Source organism: Macadamia integrifolia, chromosome 2 (genome assembly GCF_013358625.1).
Source record: "Macadamia integrifolia cultivar HAES 741 chromosome 2, SCU_Mint_v3, whole genome shotgun sequence".
Taxonomy (NCBI): Eukaryota; Viridiplantae; Streptophyta; class Magnoliopsida; order Proteales; family Proteaceae; genus Macadamia; species Macadamia integrifolia.
The window spans coordinates 6,039,416-6,059,780 of record NC_056558.1 but is presented as its reverse complement, the minus strand read 5'-3'; the positions used below and the strand labels follow the sequence as shown (position 1 = coordinate 6,059,780).

The 20,365-nt window shown below is 40.9% G+C and overlaps 1 protein-coding gene across 6 annotated transcripts in view; it reads right to left on the bottom strand.

The window, feature by feature from the left end:
* LOC122071582 (uncharacterized protein YnbB-like) overlaps positions 1 to 20,365 on the bottom strand; it is a 90,761-nt gene that overhangs the window by 19,362 nt on the left and 51,034 nt on the right. For 3 of the 6 annotated variants that reach the window (XM_042635976.1, XM_042635969.1, XM_042635994.1), the window contains 4 exons: positions 11,281 to 11,358; positions 10,987 to 11,208; positions 10,808 to 10,894; positions 3,060 to 3,179 (listed from right to left, as the gene is read on the bottom strand). In XM_042635976.1, coding sequence (XP_042491910.1) covers positions 3,060 to 3,179; positions 10,808 to 10,894; positions 10,987 to 11,208; positions 11,281 to 11,358 — 507 coding nt within the window. Of the gene's footprint in view, positions 1 to 1,458; positions 1,706 to 3,059; positions 3,180 to 10,807; positions 10,895 to 10,986; positions 11,209 to 11,280; positions 11,359 to 20,365 lie in introns of all 6 variants that reach the window. The other 3 variants (XR_006138214.1, XR_006138218.1, XM_042635988.1) reach the window with 2 other exon arrangements.

The window sequence follows — 20,365 nt, the reverse complement described above, 5'->3', positions numbered from 1 at the left end:
TTGTCACAATATAATAGCATAGGTATCCAAAGCAAAGCAACTCACAAATACCCTTGGCACCCATCTGGTATCCTCCTTCCCCTATTAACTCCAAGGATTATCTACTCCTATGGCCTGAGTAGAACTGCCAAAAGTTTCCTCCATTATATCACTTGGCAATTGGTCCCCTCCTCTTTCCTCTCCTCCTCTTGCGGACCTTTGGGCCTCCCTTCCTCCCATTCCCCCCGGCCACAAAAGAAGGGATGACAAAGTTGTCTGGACCATGTCCAACTTGGAACGATTCTTATCGGCCTCTATTTGGGATCTCATTCACTCCAAAGGCCCTCTCATCCCTTGGAGAAACATCATTTGGTTTAAAAGCCACTTCCCCTCCATAGTTTCATTGTTTGGCGAAGCTCTGTCCAACTGCCTCCCTACGCAATCCTTCCTTATCCACAGACACAGGCAGGTCTATCATTCCTGCTGCCTTTGTTGGAATGGCATTGAAGATGTCGACCATCTTTTCTTCACCTGCCCCTTCTCTTCCACTATCTAGAAGAGAGACCATAGTAACAGCTGGCCTTTCTGTAGACCTATCTTTCTGTTGAGTAGAGACTGGATCTGGGTTGACATGACTTTTCGTGGATCTACCATTTGTGATACAACTGGGAAGCTCGCCTTTTGTGCTACAATCAATCACATCTGGATGAAGCACAATCTTCGTAGAATGACTTCCAACTCTAGCTCTTTTAATTAGATTTGGAAAGCCATCTACTTTGATGTTAGCTACAAACTTGGCTGTCTTAACCATTGATCAGTCCCTAATACCCCAAGGAACAGGCTCACTATTGTGTCATGGGGCCTTCCCTTATCTAGAATCTCCCCCCCCCAAACAAATGTATCCTTGTTCTATTGAAGGGCCCCTACCCTGTGTCTAGTTGTTTCTGATCCCCCCTCCTTTTTTTTTTCCCCTGTATACTCTTTTCCTCTTTGGTAGTGAATTTATTTATTCATCCAAAAAAAAGATAATTGGTGTTGTCCAAATTGACAAAGGATCTAAGTATTTATGCTTTCCCAAACAAGGAAACTGGGGTTTAGATTACTTGAACTACCAACTGAAGAATCCATTGGTTCATTGACCTCAAACATGGTTCACATCTACACACAAGAAGCTGGTTGGATACCCAAACCAGATGGAGAGTTCACACTCTACCCAGTCTTCTTCCCAACAGAATAATATTAACCTCCAGTCAACCAGAAATATCACAAACATATAGAATTTCCAACCAAATAACCATTTCCCAGCAAAAACACAAAGTTACTACAACCTTCGATCTTCAACTATCGTAGCTCACAAATAGAATCATCTACTAGCTAACATTACCTACTCACAGCATAAAAACAGCAAATATTTGCAGGTATGTCAGCTATATAATAGCATACAGAGTTTGGGACAGTAGAAACATAGCCAAGTATTACCAGCGGAAAGCAGTTCTTGAGATGGGACCCAATGGCGACTCAAATGGTCCAGCTTTCATCTCCAACCGATACCAGATCACAGAGAAAAGTGAACTGGCTCCCAAAGCTAGTGGTCGTGCTATTCTACCAATATCTTCAATTTAATCTTTGGCAACTTCAAATCCACCAACAACTCTCCAAATGTGATGCTTTGGGTCTTGATTCAGATCCTCAAATGTTGTTCCCTTCTCTGGAAACCGTTAGTATTCTAGAGTCACAAAGTGAGAGCAGAACATGGTTAACTTTCTCAATTAACTCTCAAACCTGTGAACATAATGCTCTTATACCAAGTTGCAGTTATGAGTAGTACCAAAAAGAAATGAGAGGAGAAGAGAAGAGATTGCAAGAATGAGTTAGAGAGCTGTGACATCTCTCCACTCAATATTATTACTGATACTTAGCCAAATTACAAGAATACTCTTACATCTAACATATCCGCTCACATGACCCTATTACACACTGTGTCCCATTATACCATAGGTGTATCCATGAAAAAGAGCCACCCACCTCTTTCATGTGTACCACTTACACAACAAAGACCATAGTTGTCACGGTGCCTAGGAGACCCAAGGCATTGGAGGGGGCCTGTATGCTAGGAAACCTAGTTGTGCTTGGATGCCAAGGCATTGCCTTGGCAACAACGACAAAGACTGGTCTCCATAATCCGTAAATTAGATTTCCTACCTCTTAAATGTGTTCAAAGATCACAACAACTGATGCCCTACAAGTACATCTCTATTCTATGAAGTACATATTAACCCACTACCTCAGGGCCATAAAGCATTTATTTGTGCAATCAGTTCTTGGTATTCCAGGTGAATGGGTACATTTAGGACTCGTGCAAGTAATATATATATATATACATAGATATATATATATATATATATTGTAAAAATGAAACATAATAGATAAAAGAGAAAGAGAGTAAATCAAAGAATAGCCAAAGAGGATCTCAACCATAAGATACAGAACCCACAACAAGAAAAGGAAAAATACAAGTGACAAAAATAAAAACAACAAAATAAATAAATAATTTTTTTTAAGCCTTCCAAAAAATATGGACAGATTCCTAATTTTCATCCATCAAAAATGTTTTTGTGTTTAGATCCGTTGTTGTGGACCTCTTCTATCAGCTCAAGCTTTGGGAATATGAGTATGTAACATGGTATCAGAGCTAGGAGGTCCAGTGTTCGATCCCCGGTAATTGCAAGAGGTTTGTGTTGTGTGATATTGTGCCCCTACACCTCGTGCATAGTTGTCACATCATCTAGGTATCCTGGATGCAAGGCAACTCCAACAAAGCAACCAAAGCGCCTGGACGCCTAGGCATCGCCAACTATGACCCCAAGACCCTCGGTGCCATGTGATGGTATCACATGCAGAGCCATGTGTTTATACTGTATAGGCCTGCATATGAGTAAGGTTGTTTTTGTGTTGATATCCATTATTGTGGTCCTTTCCTAACAGCTTCAGCTTTGGGATAGGTGGTTAAACAAAACAAAAAAAAAAAAGAAAAGGAAAAGAAGATGTTTTACTAAATAAAGAAGTCAACATGGACAAACCTCTGATGCATATCCAGGAGTTGAACCAGCAACCGGTTTGATAAAAGAACCCACTGGGCAGCTTCGTTGTACAGCCTCACAGAAAGCAAGTAGAAGCTCATGCTTTCCAAGTTGTACTGCCTGAAAAGCAGCAGAATAATTGTCTCTCTTCTTGACAAATCTTTCCTAGTTAGATAACAAATAGACTAAAAACCAAAATTAATAGCCAGTAATGCTATTGACTTAGACTTGTCAAATAAGGAGATGATACTCAAAATTAAAATTGAATCTTTTCTGAGAATACTATTGTTGAACTAGCTAAAACCAATGTACCAGCAATGCCATCAACTGTTTCTAAAAGCGAGAGACAAGCACTTTACAGTTCATTATGGAGACCCGGGGAGGGAGGGGATTATCACCAAATTGGTTGGCATATATGCTAAGAAACAGTGCTATTACCTCTGGGAAGAAAAACTTTGTTCTCCCATGTCCATTTTGGGTGATATTCTGCTTGTTGGAAAAACTCTTCAAGACCAATCAAGTTTGAAAAGAGTAGTTCAGTTGTAGCTCTTAAATGTTGATGCAAATCTGGGGAGAAATTTAGGCTCCAATTTTTTGAAGTACAATATTGACTTCTTTTTTTTTTTTTCCAAGAATTAGTGTTCTACCGCACCTATATCGACATTATAAGTATATGGATAAGATAAACATCAGAACCGAACAGCTTTTGTTCTCTGACTTTTAGGGGAAAATGCCATACAGTTTACAATTATGCAGGTCATTTTCCAGAAATAAAGCTTAGCATAAGTTACAATATCAAGTACCTCATTTAAAGAACTAATAAGACTTACCTAGCCAGACTAACTAAATTTTCAAAAATATTTCACTACATTGCATTGAAACAAAATTAGCCTTAGTACTGTTTCTAGTTTTTTTTTTTTCCTTCAGGGATTGCCTATTTAATTCCTCTTATTGGGTGGATGAGCTGACAATTAGTGGACACCAAAGTGACCTTCAAATAATTATGAATTTTCACAATATTCTCCAGAATCATAAACGAACAAAAACTGAGCTAGAGATAGCATAAGGGTTTTAGCAAAGTATCAATGTTATTATTACCAAAAGAAGATAATAAGCTGGTTGGTTGCTTCTACCAGGGATATTTGATTCCTCACTTCTCATCATTATCCTCAACTTACACTCTAGGTAGTCTAGAATTTTCGTGGTCTTATTTTTCCTATTACCAGAAACTGAATGATTGAGATAATATATAAGATATATGTTATGCTGCATCAACTATTTAGCTGCTAAAAATTTATAGAGGGAAAGAACCAAAACAAGCCCCCCTCCATCAAGGGAACCTTTCCTTGACAGTCCATCCTTCTTGACCCATGTGGGGGGCTCCTTTGGTCAAACCTCTTGGATTAGCTACATGTCACGTTTTGGGTCCCATCTCTATTGTAAGGCGCACCATGACAGTACTTCCATTATTTCATTTTCAATGGATTAACTCAAGTTGCCCAATGGTACCAAAGTTGAATTTTCAACCAATTTCTAAAGCTATAATTTTTATGTAAGAAAATCAAATCTTGTTGAAGCCTCCTAAACTATATATGATGAAATGGATAAAATATGTTCACAAAATTTGAATATTTACAGCTTCCACATGGCAGATATTTGGGCCCTTGAGGAAGCTTTCCTGAACAGCCAACCAAGAAAACTTACCTCATTTTTAGAACTTAGAAAGGCCAGAAAGCAGAGGGCAGACCTTGGCGCAATGGTAAGGTGGTTCCATTGCTACCTAGCGGTCACCGATTAAAGTCAGGAAACAGCCTCTACATGAATCTGGGAAGCAGCGGTAAGGCTGCGTACATTATGACCTTCCCCAGACCCCACAGCAGCGAGAGCCTCGTGCACTGGCCATTTTTTACAAATGCAAGAAAGCAGAGGAACTTCTTATAATAAAAACAAATTGTAAATGTAATGCAACCATTAAATGCATGGCATCATATTCATTATCATTAAGAATGCAAAGCATTTACATCTTTACTCACATCAACTAAGGCTCATCCCAACTAAATGGGATCAACATGAATCCTATTTCACCATTCAACTCTATTCAAAGCCACAAAACATTTTAATTCACTCTAATTAATCGGATCAATAACCAGTTAGAATATGTGAATGGAGAGGAACAATGAGATGTGAGATGAGGAAGAAGATGGAGAACTAGAAGAGGGAGAAGAGGAGAAATCGATGGTATGATGGAATAGTGTGTTATGAGAGAAATCTCACTAACACTAATATATTTACAAGATATTACACAAACCTCCCTAAGGGGGGAAATTACACATACCTCCCTAAGGAGGAAAAGGAAAATAAAACATAATGAGACAAATTACTAAACTGCCCTTAGAGAAACATAACTAATATCTCTAACACTCCCCCTCAAGTTGTAGAATAAATATCATGCATTCCCAGCTTAGACAGTAGAGAACTGAACTGATGATGAAGAAGACCCTTTGTGAAGATATCAGCTAACTGATCTTCAGTCCTCACAAAAGGTGTGCATATGTAACCAGTGCCAATCTTCTCTTTAATGAAATGTTTGTGTTTGTGCTTCGTCCTGTCATGATGCACAGGGTTGTGGGCTATACTTATGGCAGCCTTGTTGTCACAATAAAGCTTCATAGGTGCCTCAGTATCAAAACCCAATTCTTGAACCAACACTAGAGAAGCTCACACACTCCATAACCATGGCTCTAAATTCTGCCTCTACACTAGACCGAACCACCACAGATTGCTTCTTGCTCTGCTATGTAACTAGGTTTCCACCTACAAATGTGCAATAGTCTAACGTAGATCTCCTACCAAAGACTAAGCCAGCCAATCTGCATCAGTGAAGCCTTCTATCCTCATATGGTTATGCTTGGCAAAAAGTAGTCCTTTTCCTGGAGAGGACTTCAAGTACCGGAGGATGTGGTAAATCGCATCCAACTGCCCACTCTTGGGAGCATGCAAAAACTGACTCACCACCCCCACTACATAAGTAATGTCTAAACGAGTCAAGGACAAAGAAATAAGCTTCCCAAGTAGCCTTTGATATTTCCCTGCATCAACAAGAGAAGGGTCAGCATCTTCCCCCAGGTTATAATTCTGCTCAGTAGGAGAACATGCAGGCTTGCAGCCCAACATTCCTATTTCTTTCAAGAGATCTAGAATAAACTTCCTTTGGCATATATTTATGTCCTCCTTGGATCTAGACACTTCAATCCCCAGGAAATACTTTATGGATCCTAGATCCTTAATCTCCAACTGTTGGGCTAAATAGTTCTTCAAATTCGCTATCTCAGTTTTGCCATCTCCAGTTACCACAATGTCATTAACATAGACAATCAAAGCTATAATGGTGCCATTATCACGCTCAGTTAACAGAGTGTGGTCAACCTGACTTTGGGAATAGCCATTCTTCAGGATGGCCTGTCGGAACCTTTCAAACCAAGCCTTTGGAGATTGCTTAAGACCATACAGGACCTTCTTGAGAAGGCACACCTATCCCGCAGCTAAAGGGAACTTAAAGCCAGGAGGAGTTTGCATATACACATCCTCTTCTAAGTTGCCATGTAGGAAGGCATTCTTCACATCCAATTGATACAATGGCCAATCCTTATTAGCTGTCAGAGATAAAAGGACCCTTATGGTGTTATGCTTAACCACAAGAGCAAATGTCTCCTGATAGTCAATCCCATACACTTGACTGTATCCTTTTGCCAACAGCCGTGCTTTGTACCTCTCAATAGTAACATCTGTCCGATACTTGATTGTGTAGACCCACCTGCATCCAACTGGAGTTATCCCCTTTGGAGGTCAACCAATTTCCAGGTACAATTTTTTTCAAAGGCCATCATTTCCTCAATCATGGCTTGCTTCCACTTTGGGTTAGACATAGCTTCAAAAATATTCTTGGGAATAGAAGCAGATGAGAGGGCAATAGTAAATGTAACACCAGTAGGGGATAGAGAGTCATAAGAAACAAGTTGAGCTATAGGATTAGTACAAGCTCTCTTTCCCTTCCTAATAGCAATAGGAAGAGCTAACTCTGATATGGAAGGAAGGATATTACCTAACTGAGAAGGGTGGATCTCAGGAGTTTGATTCAAAGAGGACTCTTGGCAAGTCTTCTTGTTCCTCCTTATATACACAATGGTCTCATTTTCATTACCTAAACCTGAACCACCTCTTGAATGATCACCAACATCAATAATATCCACCTCTTTGTGTTTCCCAATATCAAGCATAAAAGGAGAGATAGGAAGCGGGAAAGAAAAGGGATCTCATTAGTAACCTTTTCACCTCCATTATGCTCCCCTTGAAAAGGATGCTGAGGAGAGAAAAAAATGAGCAGACTCAAGGAAGGTGACATCTTTAGAGGGAAGCATTTGTCTGAAAGAAGGATGATAGCACTTGTATCCCTTGATAGTGGAAGAGTAGCCAACAAAGATACATTTAAGTGTCTTGGGGTCTAATTTAGTCCAAGAAGACTTATTAACATGGACATAACAGATACGCCCAAACACTTTGGGGGGAAGAGAGAAAGAAGAAGACTGAGAAGACAAGATGTCTAAGGGAGTTTTGGAGCCAAGGAGTTGTGTTGGCATACGGTTAAGCAGCAGTAAGGAGAGCACCAGACTAAAAGGTTTTAAGAACATGCATGCCAAAGAGAAGACTCCTACTGACCTCCAACAAATGGCGGTTTTTACTCTCAGCTACCCCATTTTGTTGGGATGTGTCAACACAAGCTAGCGGATGGATAATGCCATGGTCGGTAAAAAAAAGTCTTGAAGACCACCATATATATATACTCCCCCCTTTGTCAGAACGAATAATTTTAATTTTGGTGTCAAATTGTGTACATACCATATAATAAAAAATTAAAAGGCATCATACACATCACTCTTGTGCTTCATCAGAACAGTCCAAGTAGCATAGGAAAAATCATCAACGAGAGAAACAAAGTAGCGAAAACCAAGTAAAGAGGTAGTAGTAGAGGGCCCCCAAACATCAGAGTGCACAATGTGAAAAGGAACAACAATGTTTAACAAAAATACATGGTTCACAATGAAAGACATGAGAATTTGAGAAAATAAGTAAATAAATGAGGTAACCGTTTCCTCATAACAACAAAAGATGGATGTCCTAAACATTGGTACCACAACATCACAGAATCCACAGAACTGCTATCAGTACGTCCACACACATAAGACTGAGTTGTAGCCAAAAGAGGTGATTGAAGTTCAAGTAGGTGGAGTCCTTTCTCTTCACGCCCACTACCAATAATCTTCTTCGTCACCAAATCCTGAAAGAGAAAATGAGAAGGAAAAAAAGTAACACAAAAGTTTAAGGCTTTTGTCAAATGACTCATAGATAAGAGATTACGGGTAAGGTCAGGAACGTGAATAGAATCAAGAGAAATGGAAGAAGTAATAGGAATGCTACCTTTACCAAAAATGGAGGAAAGGGAGCTAGCAACCCTGACCTTATCTCTACCGGAACAAATAGAGTACGTATCATAATAATTGGACATACCAATTATATGACCGTAGCACCAGAATCAATAACCCAAGACGGTGCTGTGGAGGGGGCAAATGAGGAAACCTGTAATACGGAAGCTGAGGAATTTGGCACTGTAAGAGAATGAGCATCCCAGATGAGACATGACCCAGGGGAATGCTGCAATATCCTCCCTAGTAAGGGAACTGTGCTCCGCCTGTGGGCTAGGAGTAGACCCTGTAGTAGCGTGCTCGGCCTCAACACTGTGGGCTCTAGCTCCCCCACTACGTCGCCAGAGCCATGAAGGACCCGTCATCTATCTTTGGTGTGCCCAAACTTCCCACAATAATCACAGCATCTATCATCCCCAAGAGGTGGACCTTGGCCTCTGCCACCACCACGCCAATCTTTCTGAGAGCTAGTAGTAAGAGCTGACCGCTCAAGGGGAGGAGCATGTGCCATGGCCACCCGCCTGGTCTCCTCACTCTGTAGATAGCTACACACTTCATCAAGAGATGGAAGTGGAGACCGGCCCAATATTTGTGTCCGGATCAGCTCATACTCGGGATTCAACCCACCAAGCAAAATAAGAACCCGCTCCTTCTAAAGTGTCCAGTAAACCTTAGCTTCGTTCTCAGAATTAGACAGTTGGAGGTCTCTATAGTAATTATACTCCTCCCAAAGACTAATGACAGTGTCGTAATACTCAAAAATGGTTTTATCTCCTTGCTTCATGCCACTAACCTTCTGAAGTAATTGATAAACCTTGGTCGAGTCACCCACACGGTTAAAGGTTTTAGTAATATTGTCCCAAATATCCTTGGCAATTTCTTTCCTCATAAAACTTCTTCCAATCTCAGGTTTCATGGAAAAAATCAGCCATATCATAACAGTGGAGTTTTCAATCTCCCACTTTGGATATGTTGGGTCATCCGGGCTAGGAGCCTTAATGGTACCTATTACATACCCTAGTTTTCCCCTACTTCATAAGGAAAGCTTCACAAAATGAGCCCAATCCAAATAGTTGGTGTTGTCCAACTTCACAATAGAGATCTGAGTATATGGGTTATCAAAAACCATAGGGGTAGAATGAGTAAAACCACTCGATGCATTGGTTGAAATATCTCCAAACAGGCCCCAAGGCCACTATCATCAGACATATTGTAGATAAAGGATCACACACAAGGTGGGGAATACACACTACCCAAAACTTTCTTTCCCTGAACCAGAAAAAAAATCCAGCCACCAATCCAAGCATATACTTCATAGGAATTCACACCATCTACTTTCTTCAAGGTGTAGAATCATAACATAGAAGCTCAATAGCCCTAGACATCATACCTCACAAACAAATAACAACCGGAAGCATCACAGGCACTTTTTTAGAGGTAAAAACCACCAAAAACAGGGCTGGCGGTACCCTATATGCACTGATATTTTGAGTTGTGGCTGCCCAACTCAAGGAGGCTTGCAACGAGACCAAGAGGGCTAATACTACGCCCTAGGGCAATCCAAATGGGTCTGGTTTCAGCTCCAAAGCTGACCAGATGAGAGATAAAGGGGAAAAATACTCCAGGGCTGGCGGTGAGCTTACCTAAGCCTGGTTTTGGTTCTTGCAACTTGCAAGTGTCTCTTTCTTCAAAGAAAAACTCCCCTTGGTGTCTCCATGGTCTTTTTGCATGCCTCCCTCAAGGTATTTTCAATATTCTTACAAAAAAGGCCCTTTCCTTGGAACCCCTTTGTAACCTAGGGTTCCAAAGAGAAGAGAAGAAGGGAGGAGACTAGTAGCTCAACTCTCAAACTAACCTAACAAGGCTCTGATACCAAGTTAGAATATGTGAATGGAGAGGAACAATGAGAAGTGAGATGAGGAAGAAGATGGAGAAGTAGAAGAGGGAGAAGAGGAGAAATCAATGGTATGTTGGAATAGTGTGTTATGAGAGAAATCTCACTAACACCAATATATCCTTTACTAATATATTTACAAGATATTACACAAACCTCCTAAGGAGGGAAATTACAAATACCTCGCCAAGGAGGAAAGGAAAATAAAACATAATGAGACAAATTACTAAACTACCCTTAGAGAAACATAACTAATATCTATATCATAACCAGTGCAACAGGTTAAGAAAGCTAAGTGAAGCTCACAGCAGACTAATAAACAAAACTCATCATAGCAGCGCATCTTAAACACAGGATATAGTCTTTGAGGAAACCTGGACTGTATCATGGCGGGGTACTCGAGGTAGTGGCTGTACTTTATATCCTCTAGATGCCATGACTTCAGCAATCAGAAGACTTCCCTGATAACAGAAAAAAGGGGGAGGGAAGGACTCATTGCCAAATACAAGAAACAGGTAGCCAAACTCAACTCATGAAGCAATCAATCCTGTACCTTGATTGCTTCCCCAACCATTTGTGGTGAAAGGAACAAGCCCTGAAAAAATGCCCGCATTATATCCCCAGGGGTTGAGCCACAATCTACCCCCAGACCTGGGGCAGAAAGACGAGCTGCTGCTGCTTTAACCCACTTTTCCCTCCCCGCAATGTATCCGCCACATGGTGCGATAGTTCCACCTGGATTTTTTATCAAGCTGCCTGCAATTAAATCTGCACCCTGCTCATCATTAACAAGATGCTGTTATGCCCTTTACAGATGGAAGGTGTGAAAAACATTCCCACTACTTACCACCATAGGAGGTTCGATACTTTCTACGAATTCACCATAGCAATTATCCACCATAACCAAGCAGTTTGGATCCTGCATCTGTAGAGAAAAGAGCACACTGATCAGTTACATTTGAAGCAATCTGCAGTCATGTGCACTCAGTATGTTGTATAGTTGCAATCAGTCCACATCAGGACTCACTTTAAAAAAATACTAATAAATAATAAATTCTGTACAATGGCATAAACCAAAAAGATATTCCGCCAATTTACAGTATTTGAAGAGTAAAAATGATGCAGTATAATCACCTAAATAGGCTTATTGTATTAGAAATAAGCTTTGGTTGGGTTATGTACGTGTTGGCCCTTTGATCCAATGTGTATTCATTGTAATGAGCCACTTTAGTGGGCCTATAATATGGGTAGAGGCTAAGCATACAGGATCAATTATTAAGTGTCTTTATTTCTTTATTTTAATTGCTATTAAGTGCTTTTTTTTTTAATGAATAAAAAATTTATTACCGCAAAAGAAGAATATACAAGAAAGAGAAGGGGGAGATAAAGGAACAAGCCCAAAAGAGAGGAAAAAAACCCTAATAGAAGGGGGGAACACCAAAAGGGGAGCAAAAAATACTAGTGACTAGCAAAAGAGGGATTATTAAGTGTTTTAGTTAGGCCGGATTAGGATTCTATAAGCCCAATCTTGTTTTGAGTCAGTTTCCTTCATTATTTTAGTCTCCTAGTCAGTTTATGTTACCTTATTAGTTAAGGATTGGTTTAAGCCTTTCCTCTTTAGTGTTTGAGCCTGTTTTTTAGTCTTCTATATAATTTTTTAAGGAGGACCAGCCTTGCATGCGATTTTTTTTTTCTTTTCTTTTTTTTATGAATAAATAATTCATTACCAAGAGAAGAATATAATACAAGGGGGACAAGGGGACAGGGAAGGCTTAAGCCAACAAGGAGAAGCTAACCCGGGGGAAAACCATCAAAAGAATAAACAAAGCCAAAACAACAAGGCTAAAGGAGAACAACAAAATTGGGGGGGAAGTAACATCAAGGTTGGGGATGAGATCAACCCGCAAGTTCCATGAACCAATGATATGGATGTTTCTAAGGGAATTGGAAACAGGACGAGCATGAAGGGATTGGATTTTGGATGTAACATCAAAGTAGATGGCCTTGCACGCGAATTTGATTAACGAGATTTTAGCTTGAGCCTTTTCTTTATTTTGTGAGGTTCAAATTTGTTGTGATATGCAACGCTATGTGGTGGGATATCTTTAATGACTGGTAGGACCATTATACAAGGTTAGGTGGGATGCCTAGCCATATCTTCTTCTTCTTCCTTCTTCTTCTTCTCCATCAATATTCAAGTAAGTACTCCACTGTTTTCTGAAACTCTATTTCTTGTCCAACAATTCCAATGGCAGTGCTTTTTTTTAGATTATTCAATTTTGCTGCAATCTAATCCTTGTTGCTAATATCACATTCATGACTCCCTTAAAATACACCAAACTAGGGATTGAAACTTGCTACTTTCAAGACTGATTTGACGTGGAACTGAACAACAAATCTATTACACCCACACCCTAATCCGGTCAACTTTGAACTTTTGATAATAGGTGATGCACCAAAGATGGTTAGCACCAGTGACCTATTGATAGCCATGATCCACTGTATGAAAGGACAGAATGATCCCACATGTCAGTGCCAAGAGAACTAGAGAGGATTTAGACCCCCAAACTGTAACACCCTAATCTCACCTCTTTACATTGATTATTGAATAGGCAAGAGTAACAAGCAAGAGAGGTCAACACTAGCTTGGTTGGCAGTAGTAGAATGCCAAGAAGGGAAGAATGACCAACATGTACATGTGCCTTCTGCCAATAGTGTTGGAAGAATCAGCAAGAAAAGTGGTCCAACAGGTAGTTATTAACCTTTAATAAGGGTTGGGAATGATAATGAATTAAGCAGACTCAAGGGGGAACAAATGTAGCTCAACCGGCTAGAGTCCTGGACTGGATAGGCTAGCTTGTCAGCCAAGGTCTTAAAACTCGATCTCACCAGCCATCTCGCTATCCCAAAAAAAGGAGATATGGCGAGATCTCGCTGAAACCTTGTATTTTTCGGGTGGTCGACTCGCTGGTAGATCTTGGTGGGCATATGGCCTTTATAGGCCCTGAAACTGTGTATGTACCCTATTTTAGCCATTATAACGACAATGGAAACATTAGATTTGCAAAAAAAAAAACTCAAAATGGTACTTTGACAATGTACCCTATGTAAGTATGCGACGAATCTTCGAACACTTCATTTAGTATGATATATTCATCAATCCACCTTCCACAATCACCATTTTGACACAACTTAATCATTAGAATATATATAAAAGCCATAATTTCTAATTCATATTGTTGATTGATGAATCACATACATTCAAGTAACAACTAACAAGTAACAATGTAATATAACAACTAACAACATAGCAAGTAAACATAAAGCCATAAAAACATAACATCTCCATCCTAGAAACCAAGACTCCTAGTACTGAAATGAGTGACGGGCCATATCATCATAGCCTCCATGTTGTTGTTGTTGATGTTAAATTATGTTTTGCTCTGATTGAATCACAAAGGCTGGCCATGTCATAGTTTGACGGAAGTAATACTCAAGGTCAGCCACAGCAGCCCTATAAACATCATCACCAACAAACTGGAGGTACCCAATCCTTGGGTAAATATCTCTAAAACTAAATGAGCTCAAACACGATCTATAGCTGCTACTTGGTGCTTGATGGACAGGAATCACAATGTATGGCCGAGGCTGGGGCTAAGGCTAAGGCTCTGGAGCCCCAAAGATGTTATCCACAAAACCTAACCCAATCTGGGATTGGGAGTGTGAGTTGTGTGACTGACCACCATACCCACTGGCAGAGGGGTAAGAGTTGGCATGTGGCTGTGGGTATCCAAACTGGCCAAATTGACTATAATGACTATAGTCTGAACCGGTTGTCCCTATGCCATATATAGCTGAAAGTGCATCCAATGGCTCCCTAAGAATACAAGTACCAGCACCACTCTCCATGCTTAAGCCTCCTAATGTGTCAATCAAGCTCCTAACAGAGATGTCCATGGACCCCACACTATCCTACTCCTCTCCACCAGCTAAGAATCGAGGACGTGAGCCCATCCTGTAGGGTGCGGGTCGGGTGCAGGTGCGAGTGCGAGTGCGGGTGCGGGTGCGGGTGCAGGTGAACGTACACCATGGTCCATGTCCTGTGTGGCATGAGTGAACTGAATCTCTCCTGTGAACCACACCTGTTCTTGATCCGGTTCAATATAATGGTACCTCTCGCATAACCCCCCATCACCACCATCATTACCACCATCCCCATCACCATCACCATCACCATCATCATCACCATCACCACCACAATCCCCATCAACACCATCACCACCACCACCACCTCCACATCCCCCATCACCACCACCACCATCATCATCATCACTGGACTGTGACCAAACAATTTCAGGCTCCACATCAACCCCAGTAGCTTGGGTCTCGAAAGGCCTAGGTATTTGTGAAAGCACACGGCCCTCTTGAGACATATACTCATCCACGTCCGTACCGATCTGACTAGCTACCACAGGGTCGGGCCTACCCCAAGGCTAATCCATAAGTGGCTCGCCTCGATCCTTCACCCATTGGTATAAGGGATCATCCTCCTCAACTGAGTCTTCTTGGAAAATGCTAGCAAGTTCAATTGGCTCACTGCTACCCTCTTGGCCTCGACGTATATGCTGCATCTTCAATCTCATGTTGTAATGCACAAACTCCAATTGCTGCAGCTTTTCATGACCTAGTCGGTTTCACCTCTTGGTGTGGATCAGTGAGAATGTACTCCAGTTACGCTCACATCCAGATGCAAAACAAGTTTAGGAGAGCACCTTGATTGTTATATTCCTCAACTTAGGTGCATCTTTTCCATAGGACCCACCATTTACCAGGGGTAATAGTTTGTCTCCCAGCCACTGCCACTGCCACTGCCCTACCAAAACTCCCATTAGCATCCCTGAATTCCTTCATCTACACATATTTCAAACATTGAATACAAGTTAGTACACAATACGGTATGTACTTCAACACTTGGAATGCTATAAGTCTATAACATATAAGTTTATATATCTTAAACATTAACCCACCTCAATGTTGCATGATGCCTGTAGATTAGCTATAGGGACCAACTTTGCCACCACAAGCTCCACTGCTTCTATCAATTCATCATCCATTCCTAGATCGTACTTGTAATAGAACTTAGGATTGAAATAATACGCTGCAAATTCCATAAGTAACTTGTCATTAACTGTAATGTGTAAAGTAAGTCTTTAATAGTTAAGTTTATAAACTCACCACCTTTATGCAGTGGATGCATCAAATGTTTCTCCCATCTCTCCTCAATAATTTTGATGTAGGATTTTGCACCCTTAGGGATAGATGCTCTCACCTTGTCCTTCATTTTCTCCATTGCAGCATACACATATGGTAAGGTAGGCTGCTTCTCTGAGTCTACCAACCTCAAGACAGTTACAATTGGGCCAATTATAGGAAGAACCCTCTTCACATCTTGCCAAAATCTTTCACTAGAGATGGTAGTCTATGCTGCAATACCACCTAGCGAACCCGATTCCCTCCATTCAAACCACTCTTTATTGGCAAACATGGATCTCAAACTAACCATCTTATCTTGAAAGCTCTTCAGTGCAATGTAGTTGGTTGCAAATTGGGTCATACCTGCCCTTACCAAGTCTCCACTCTCCACCACATTTTTCCCTTAACAAAGCGAGAGCAAATCCATGGTTGTAAACAAATGTGGTCACTTGTCTTGCCCGTTCAACCACACCTGCTCCCAAAGACTTCTTCGCCATTTCTTTAAGCATTAAGTCAATAGAGTGGGCAGCACATGGTGTCCAAAAAAGATGGATGTTTTTGCTCTTCTTATTCATTAGTCTCTCCCCCGCTTTCTTGAAGTTGCTCCCATTGTCTGTGACAATCTGAACAACATTCTCAGGCCCCACCTCTGTGACAACATCCTTCAACAACTTGTATAAGTATATTGCATCCTTCTTCTCTTTGGATGCATCAACAGACTTTAAGAATACAGTCTTCCCATCATAATACACCATGAAGTTGATGATGGACTGTCTAGTTGGTCCAATCCAACCATCACACATCACGGTAACTCCATATCGTGCCCACTGTGTCTTCAAGCCAGTAATGTACTCATCTAACTCCTTCTGTGAAAGCAAATAAACATTCATCATCTCATAAGGATTGGGCCCCTTTGTTCCTGGACCAGCCCTTCCTGCAATGTCAATCATGGCCTGGTAATGTCCCTTGTGCAGCATTAGCTGGGATGCTATTATAGAAAAAAAAAAAATTGACATTGCATTCCCAAGTTATTGTTTCCATGTACCTCAAACTTGCTTTATGGTTCTTTGATATGTATCCTGTTGTCTAAATAACCAGGGATGTTGCCTCTCATCAAGATCTCTTCGAGGTGGTGATGGAGATGTGGCAGCCCTCACACTCTGAGCTCTCCTTGAGGCACATCCACATTCCTTCGCTTATTGTTCATTCTTCCCTCTGTGGGAGGCACATCTAATGCAACTGCTCTAGAACCAGAGCCACATGCTCCTCTCTTCATCTCTACCCTCCTAACATTTTCTATTTGATGAGAGACCAAGCTCGCTGCCTTAACTTTTTGTAATTCTCTCTATTCTGCCCTTGACATACCTAATTGTGGGTTGTAATCGCTATCAGAGTCACCAGAGTCAACATCCACTGCTGTTGGGTGAGGATGACTCTCTAAAACTGCCTCATTGAATTCTTGGTCCAACATTTGTTTCTTTGCCTTCTTTAACATTCCACCTCTTAGACTACATTGTACATCTTTTATGACTTCATATGGTGCTTGGGGGCATTTGGCAACATCCTTATACCCCCCAACCAAATGCTGCTTCAACCTAATAGCACCTCCAAAATTTATCATCTTCTGATAATACCTACACCTTGATTTTTTCTTATCAGCGGACATAGGATCCCCATGTAACCATGTAATATCACCACCATGAGAAGTAGACATTGTTCCCCAACTTCAAGTCTTCAACACTATAACATAAAAGTGTTTGTGCATGAATTAGTAAATAGTACGTAACTATTCAAAACACTATAAATGTAAAGAATGCATGCATTAAGAGCTACTCAATAACTTGTAGCTATTACATATTAATCCCCCACTTTTTATAATTTTTTCTGTAATTTTAAATCATATTTTTTATTAATAATAAATCAAAGTTCATAACAAAGTATACTAGAATGCAACTAATAACACCATTGATGGAGAACCTTTAGGGAAGAAAGGGAAATCAGAGTAGAGGGGGAAAAAGGAGAATCACACTCAACACATTTATTCAATAATCAAAATCACTCTCTAAATCTTCAATCGATTACAGCCAATATATAGGAAAATAGGAACATGAAATTAGAAACTTAACTGAAATGGAAACTAGCCTAAACTAGGAAACAACTATAAAAAGGAAACCAAAGCAAGGAAGTAAATCCTACTCCTACGTTCAAGTCTCGAAAATAAAAGCATGAAATAAAATACTAAGTAAACTACTAATTTTATTTCCAACCCTTGTTGGACCAAAACCCTGGGCTGGACCGGTTCTTCTTGGCTCTTGGCTTCCAAAGCCGGTTATGCTGGTCCAACCAAGAAAGGGCAGCCATATCTGCATCAACTCTCCTCCTCTGAAAAGAACTCGACTCCGTCGAGTTAGGGAAAGGACCGAGGAGACCGTCTGAAGGAATACGCTGAATGAGGAACGATCCCACCATCTTCTTGAGCTTAATTTCAGGGAGATCTTTGGCAGGATGAAACTTCATAGTCTTGTGGGCATGCTTGAAGGCATAGGTATTGGCATAGCCACAATGCTGTACTTTCTTATCAAACAACCAAGGTCAACCAAGAAGGATATGGCACACCTTCAGAGGGAGGACATCACATTGGACTGTATCCTTAAATCCACCAATAGAATATGTGACCAAGCACTTATCTGTGATTTTGAGATTAGTGTTGTTCACCCAAGCAACCTTGTAAGGACTAGGATGTGGTTCTGTATTCAATTCCAGCTTACGAACAACGTCTTCAGAGACAACATTAGTGCAACTGCCTCCATCAATGATCAAGGTTAGCAACTGATCATTGCACTTCACACGAGTCTGAAAAATACTACTACGGCACCAATCTTCATTTTTAGTGGCCTTCTGAGTAGTCAACACATGACGAATGACATAAAAAGGATGTTGGTCATCATCACTGAGAGTGTCATTGACTTCACCTGTTGCACGCTCTTCTCTTAAATCAACTGTGTCAGAACCAAGTTGCTCTTCGGGAATATATGGTATAGGAGAATCCTTATCAATAAAAGCAACCAAACGGCTGGGACATTGAGCACTGATATGTCCAAATCCATGGCATGAGTAGCACCAAACTGTAAATTTTGAAGAATCAGAAGGTTTATCTGAACCACGCCGAGGGGGTGAATATGGGCGAGTAGGCCGTGAAGATGACATTTCAGAAACATGTCGAGGTGGAGAATACGGCCGACTAGGTCGTGAAGGCCATAGATGTAGCACTTGCCTGTGGCTTGCTAGATGACCTCTCTTGGGTAGGAGACTGTTGCCAAACGGAACTAGTACCTCGAGAAAAAGTATCTGCAAAATTTCTCCGGTTGTATGGGCGTTTCAGACTTTCCTCAACCTGATATGCCACTTGTACGGCGTCTTCCATTGTAGGTAGTCGACTAGATGCAAGGGCAGCACTAAGTTGAGGGTGCAAACCATTGCGAAATTGGGCCACTAAGACTTCTTCATCCCACTCAAAGTCAGAACGAGTGGCCAAATAATAAAATCTAGCAACATACTCTTCAACGGTCAAATTCTCTTGTTTCAACTGTGCAAACCTGAGATGCATGCGTTGCTTGTAATCAGAAGGCAAGAATCGTCGATTCATAACTTCATACATTTCAGCCCAAGTAGTGACCAACCCAATGCCTCGGGTTCGGTTCTGTTGTTGTTGCTTGATCCACCAGACTCGAGACGTGCCTTTCAGTTTGGCCTCTGCAAATAGGATCTTTCGAGCCTCAGTCAACCCGTACCATCTGAAGAATGTATCTAAACTGTGAATCCAGTCAAGGTACAATTCTGGATTATTGTCTCCATAAAAATCAGGGACATCCAGTTTTGCTGCTCTTTCTGCTCCATCATCATGTCTACCAATCCCATATGGTGGTGGAGGTGGTGGTGGTGGTGTATGATGTGGTAGTGGTGGTGGTGTTACTGGCAGATCCTGTGGGGTGGTGTTGGACGAATCCCCAGACTGAATGGGACTCTTTCCTTTATCTGCTGCCACCAAACGATCAATAGAAACTTGCATAGATTCCACCATTGTTTTTAGGGACGTGACCATGTTAGTGAGAGCATCAAATTTTGTATCAGTTTCTCCTTTATAAGAATTCAGTTGTTGAACAACTTCACTATTGGCTACCATGGTGATGATTAACAAAATAGCACTCAAGAATATATGGTAGAATAGTAAATATATATATATATATATATTTTGGGAAGGGCAGAATTGCAATTACTTGAGATTCAAGTAAACCACAAAGGATATCAAGTGTGGGCAGGGAGCTAAATGTAAATAAGGAAAAAATGAGGGATAGAAGGAATTAATAAATAAAAGAGGGGTAATGGGGGGAAAGTGGAAAGAGAAATAAAAAAATGGGGTAGGTTTTGGATTACCGACAAAAACGGTCCTCCTGCTTAGAGATGAAACCAGCAGTGGGAGTTCTTGTAATCGACCCAAGGGAATCGACGAAGGAGGAGGGAGACATTGCGACTCCGATGAAGGGATGGGTGACTCGCGACGGCTTCAACTCAGGTATGTCGCTGCCTCTCTCTTCTCATCTCGTCTTCTTCTTCTTCTTCGTCGACTCTCTCTTCTTGCTACTCCTTTTCTTTTTTCTTTTTTTCTTTTTTTTTTTTTT